This window comes from Pygoscelis adeliae, unplaced genomic scaffold (genome assembly GCF_000699105.1).
Source record: "Pygoscelis adeliae isolate BGI_AS28 unplaced genomic scaffold, ASM69910v1 Scaffold402, whole genome shotgun sequence".
Lineage (NCBI taxonomy): Eukaryota > Metazoa > Chordata > Aves > Sphenisciformes > Spheniscidae > Pygoscelis > Pygoscelis adeliae.
In genome coordinates this window covers 6,518,732-6,524,845 of record NW_008824411.1, presented here as the reverse complement: position 1 = coordinate 6,524,845, position 6,114 = coordinate 6,518,732, and the positions used below count along the sequence as shown (strand labels likewise).

General features: G+C 39.9%; 1 protein-coding gene across 1 annotated transcript; it reads left to right on the top strand.

Moving 5' to 3' along the window:
* Positions 1-198: 198 nt before the first annotated feature.
* Positions 199-3,205, top strand: CENPL (centromere protein L; the record flags this gene model as incomplete). Its single annotated transcript, XM_009320723.1, has 3 exons — positions 199-456; positions 1,192-1,734; positions 3,134-3,205. Coding segments are annotated over 3 exons (873 nt in total), but the record flags the coding sequence as incomplete, so codon positions are not given.
* Positions 3,206-6,114: the final 2,909 nt, after the last annotated feature.

Below are 6,114 nucleotides of genomic sequence, written 5' to 3'. Positions count from 1 at the left end.
GCCGCCTCAGCGCTGCCGCCTCAGCGCTACCGCCTCCTGCTCGGCACCGCTCCCGCGGCACTGCTAGGCGGGAAAACCACCCCTGCTCGAGCAGAGGGCCCGGGCCGCGAGGGCCGGGGGTCCCTTTGCGAGCCCTGAAGGGGGACGCTATCCCTGTTTGTTGGGGTTTAATATTATTTTCTTAACTTTTTTTTTTTTTTTAAGGAAAACGCAGATCCCCAGAGAACAGCCTTTCTACTGCGCAAGCAGTGGACCTTATACAGCGTGACCCCTCTGTACAGATTCTCTGACGCTCGTCTGAGGGATTACGCTAGGCTGCTTAGTGCTTTTATTGCTGCCGAGAAGCAGAAAGGACTGGCGGTGGAAGTAGGGGTTGAGCTGGACATCAAAGTGTCTGTCTCCAGCCTTCCAGACCTGAAAGGTAGTGACCAAGACCAGGCTGCGATTCTCGTGCAGGTAAGGAGTCTTCATAGCAGTTTTGATAACTAGACTTGAGACTTGCATTTTACAAGTTGCTTTTGCTCTGTCTCTTAAAAAAAATACTAAACCCTAGCTATATGAAATAATTACTGTAGTATCTGTTGAGATTTAATGAAAGTGAGTTTTGTCTATTTTTAACTGGAACAGAAGATCTCATAAGCAATGGATATGTTTAATTGCAATTTGGAGCTCAACTCTTTGATGAGATCAGAGTAAGACTATAAGGAGCAATCTTTGTGTAATTTTTTAGTTCAGCAGTCAATTTACTGCAAGAACTCAAGACAGGTTATTTAGCTTCCTGGATAAAGTTGGTATAATCCTACCTCTTGGCCATAGCTCCGGTCTAATTAATATTTCTGAAATGCTTTGCCTCAAGCGAAAGCTGTTACTGAAATGCCAAGTTCAGTGTGACAATGGTTATAGGATGTACCATGGATTGGCTGCTCTTAAGCAGCATAAACTCAGATTTCAGGACTGTTCCTAATGAAGAAGTGCTTTTCCTGCTGTTTTTGACAGAATTGCCCACATCTTTTTAGGGATGTAATGGATAGACTGAGTAACTGTATGAGCTTTATAGAAGAGAATGTTGTGTGCCAGGTCCTGAGAAAAATCTTCTACCAAACACTTGAAATTATAAAACAGAAATCGTCTTTGACTAAAAAAAGTCAAACTTGCTCTGTAGCATTCAAATGCTTCTTTTCCCCATCCTAGCTTTCTTCAAGATCAGCAGCTTCCTCAAAAAACTCAGAAGAGAAACTGATATGGTCAGGCTGGTTCTGCTGTGTGTCTGGAGATGATCTTTCCGAGAACGTGCCAGAGGAGTTCACTTGTTTACCTTTGTTTCTTGCTAACGGGGGAGAGAGCTACACATCCATTGTTGGAAGTTGGTTTCAGAAGACTTTTGATTGCTGCTTCCGCCGTTTAGCCATCAGCCCTCTCAATCTCAGTTGGATGGCAGCTATGTGGACCGGATGCAAAGTGGACAAAACTGCATCTGCCATGGAACTTGTTTTCTCTGTCCCCCGTCTGCCCCAGCCTCTGAATATTTCATATGCTATTCATCCGGAGGATGCAAAAGCTCTGTGGGACACAGTCCAAAAAACTCCAGGAGAGATCACTCAAGAAGAGGTGGATGTCTTTATGGACTGCCTTTACTCTCACTTCCACAGACATTTTAAGATACACTTGTCAGCTACAAAACTGGTGAAAGTTTCTACAGCAATTGCCTCAGCACACTGTGATGGGATTATAAAGGTGAGGTTTTAAGTAGCATGTTGTCCTAACTAATGCTGGACAAATAAAATAGTTGTACCCAACTAGAAATGCCTTACTTTTGAAAATGAAGGTTTTGCGTTTCTTATGCATAATTTCCTACAAGAAGTTAACTAAACCTTTTCTTAGTCATAATTAGTTCTGGTGTTGGAGCAGCTATCAATACAGTACTTTACTACTGTATTGCAGCAGAAGCTAATAACCCTAGTCTTGGGCTAGAAATAGGTATATGAGCTGCGGTATGAACAGGAAAGTTTCTTTGCCCATTGGCCAAAACTTAGGCTTAAAAGATCCCAAACTTAATCAAAAACCTTAAAAAAAAAAGTTAGTTTTCTAGTATTGCAGTTATTAAGGTACAGACAGAAGACACATAATTAACCTGCTATATAAAAAATGGGTGTGGGTGAGCCAAGAGACAGCAGATGATCTTAAGAGTCAAAACATCTTAAACTACTTCACTTGTACCTCTTTTCATTAAGGTGCTGGTTTCCCTATAGAGGTATCTACAGTATGCTTTAAAACTATAGAGGATTAATCCTTCTTGAAGTTTCTTCAAGCAATACAATATGGTCTTCTGAGCTAAAGAACAGTTTGTGTAAATGCAATTGCTTAAATCTAGTCTGTCTATGATGTGCTGACGTCATTGTTCTGGGTACAGAGGGAATGTTAGAGGCTACAACTGGGACCTCACTCACATATCTCTTTCCTGGAGCATGAGTTCATCAAATGAAAGAAAATAAGCTTTGCTGAGAAGCATCTCTTAACAATTTCAGCCTTCGGTAGGACAACTGCAAACCACTAAATGTTAGTGTTACATTGCCTGTTTTTACCTGTAGTAGTTAAAAAGTGGATGAAACAACTTTTTATGTTGCAGGTAAGTAAACACAAGAGATACTCAACTGAATAGGCTTTCTGAAGAAGGGTTCTCTTCTGGAAAGTGTTTTGTGTAAACTCAGTCATGGCTCTTCCATAATAGGGATAATGAGTTCAAGTCAGACATATATTCAGTATGGAAAAATATGGGTATTCAAGGAAACTGGCATACTCGCTTTCCTACAGAAGGAGGGAGGTAGCCGAAGGAGCAGAAGTCCTAGGGTTCTCCCCTTCCAAAAAGCTGGAGTAGGAGCAGGGCATTTCTTAGGTACCCTGCTTCACATGGGACAGGAGCAGAAGTTAGAGGGCTCTGAAAGGAGTAGCATGTAGGCATGTGTCTTCTCCAAAGCCAGGGTCAAAATAGTAACAAAAGGTACCTTGCAAACAACAACAGAGAAGCTGACTAATCACATGGAATACTTACCTGGTAGTTGGTTTCCAACCATTTAAGGGTGTGGAAATCTGGCAACTACAATTTTTGTTTTAACATGCTTTTTTTGTCTTACAGTTTCTACAAAGCCAATACCTAACCGGAGTGCTGATGCTACTGACTGAACTAGCAATCTCTCAGATACAGTGAGTCACTTCAGCAAATCTTCACACTAAAAAGGCTTACTGTTGGAAGATGTATGCTGAGAAACCGATTGGAAACTCACTCTGCAGCATCTTCTTTCCTTTCATGCTGGCTATCCAAAGTTGGACTCTTAACTCCTGCAACTCAACTCCATAACTAGCTGTAATTCAACATCACACGCAGCAAAGACAAGCAGACATTTTGCCCTAAAGAAATACTACAGTACAAACTTCTAATAGCTTATTAAGCACCTTTGTTTTATCATAGTCACTCTGTTCATTTATGTGTAGATATCAGCCAGGGGCTAGGAGATAAACTTTGCAAATTCTTGGATGCAACTTATTGACAGGTATTTCTGTTTTTTCAGATAGCAAGTTGGTTTTCACTTAACTAGATAGCCTAAGCTATACAGGCCTTAGCTAAACTGTGACTACTCTTGGGCCAGTCTAAATGCAAGGTCAAGCATACCTGAGAAAGGGTGCATGCTCTACAACCCAGGGCAGAAAAATCCCAGGTCTATAACTTCCTTTCTAGCTTGCTAAGGCCAGTTGGTAATGGTCATAAAGTGTTCATTATATGTCCTGGTTGGGCTGAGGCAAACAGCATGAGACTGACAACTGCCTTTTGTGTCCAGCCTATTGGTCCTCTCAGACAAGTTAATACATAGGAAATTGAGGTCTGTATAAGCTAGATATTTACTATGCTTTGCCTGATGTTTGTTGTCTTGAATGTAACCTTGTAGGCCAGAGAGCATTCAGGGTTGGAGCTATGAGTGCTAAGATTTTATACTAGATCTCTCCCTTCTACAGCAGGTAGGAGTTCAGAGAACTAGTGCACAGTGCCTGGCTATAGCTTAAATGAGCAGAAAGGAAGTAGAGTAAGTAAATGCTAAGTGTTATGATTGTTGTATTTCAGTACTAAATAAAGAAAATATTTACCATTTTTTGCCAATACATTGGTCTTGAGCAAAGTAAAGACCACCTATATGATTAAATATATACTTGTGAGGTACTTATTTTCCAACTGACTAAACTACTAATTGTTACCTATTAAATAATTCTGTAAGCAGCAACATTTAAATTCTAGTTTCCTATACAATTCACTTGTAATAGCTTCACACTTGTGCAGCATATCTAAGGTCTGATGAGTTTGTGCTGTGACCTTCCCCCTAGGCAGGGATGCAAGTTTTCCCTTTGTTGTCCAACCACATAATTTTAAGATTTATCTGTCAGCTGTCACTAAAATCATTCTTCGTTCTTCTCCCCAGCCACACTGACATGAACCAGCCATGCAAACATGTAACTGCCTAACTTGACATAATTGCATGCCTAATTCCTAATCTACTTTTAATAATCTATTTCCAGAATTAGCCAAAGAAACATGCACTTGTTTTTAGTTTTTGTTTACTAGTTGAAGATGGATTATTTTTGCTTGTAAAGGTTGCAGTCTATAAAGTGTTAACTCTTACCCTGGTAGAAGCAGCTAAGCAATCTTCTGAAGGTCTTGACAGCTCAGCAGCTATTTAAACTATCACTTCTGGTGCTTTAGTCTCCTTTTATGAAACATCTTAGACAAAGTTTGCTATCTCGATTCAGAGGAACACTGGGTAAAGCAGGAGTAGGAGGTCTGACATAACTGGCACCTGTATTTGATTTGAAAACAGGACTGTTACACCCATGGCTTAGTTTTAAATCTAATGCTCAGCTCTTTCCAACAAATTTACATAAATAATCTCTAAAAAACTAAATTCTATACAGCCTCTTTTAACTTCTTCCTTGCCGTAAGAACACAGACTAATAGCATATGAAACTCCAGTGGAATATGTATATAAACTACGGCCATACTCAGCTTTCAAGAGTGATGCTTTGCTATGTGTGTGTGGTATCTACTACAGCCTAGCTGTAAGGTATTGCTGGAATGAAAAGCTGGTTTGTTGGGTTTTTTTTTTTTACATGCTTATCTGCAAATTGGGGTATAGCCCACATCATTGATAACTGCAGTTAAGTGAACAGAGCTAGATTTAGCCAGATAGTGCAGATACTTTCTTCCTGAAAAAGCTGGTTCTGAATGATGCGCTTCTAAGCAATGGAGGGTAACACCAAACAGCAGAGTTTTAAGCCAGTTTTACTTGGGCTGGTATCTGAAAAAAAACCCAGAATCTATATTCACACAAACTATACAAAAGCATAGTCCACTGCTTTCACCCCAAGGAACAAACAAAGAACAGCATAGAAGAAATTTATTAAGATAGCACTATTTATACAAGTTACTCATGCTAGAAAAAAGCATAAATGATACATGTAAACATTTGTTTACAGAATACTTGTTTTCCTTGTAAAGGTGCAAATGATCTTCATATGTAAACACAAGAATACCGACCTTTAGGGGAAAAGGGGCTTTTAAAAAAGTTTTAATGACCCATTTATTACTGTAGTGTAATTTTTACTATATTCAAGCACATTAAAATGCTGAGTTACATGAATCAAACTATGAAGTTAAAGAACTTAAGATGTCAGCACTGCCTTTTTCATTTCAGGAATTTACAGTCCTCTTACTCTTAAAATCAGATTTAGTAAGGTCCAAAGTTATATCAGGTGCAAAAGGTCATTCTTTCATACTAGATCAAAATTACAGTACAACCATATCAGAACCTTTGAGTCTAGAGTTCCTCCTTCCTCTCCCCCCACCCCTGGGTGCCTCCACAGTCACTGAAACATGACAGTTACTCACAGTGCCAGGAAACAATCCCTCCCCTCCAACTCTTAAATGAGCCTCATACCTTTCCCTGCTCTAAACAAATGCAGGCAAAGTGCATAAAAATCACTAAAAGGGAGGGTACCATCTCATCACGGTCAGTGTTTTACAACAGGAATTCTAAAGACACAGACAAGAGGCAGGAGGGCAGCTAAGGTGAT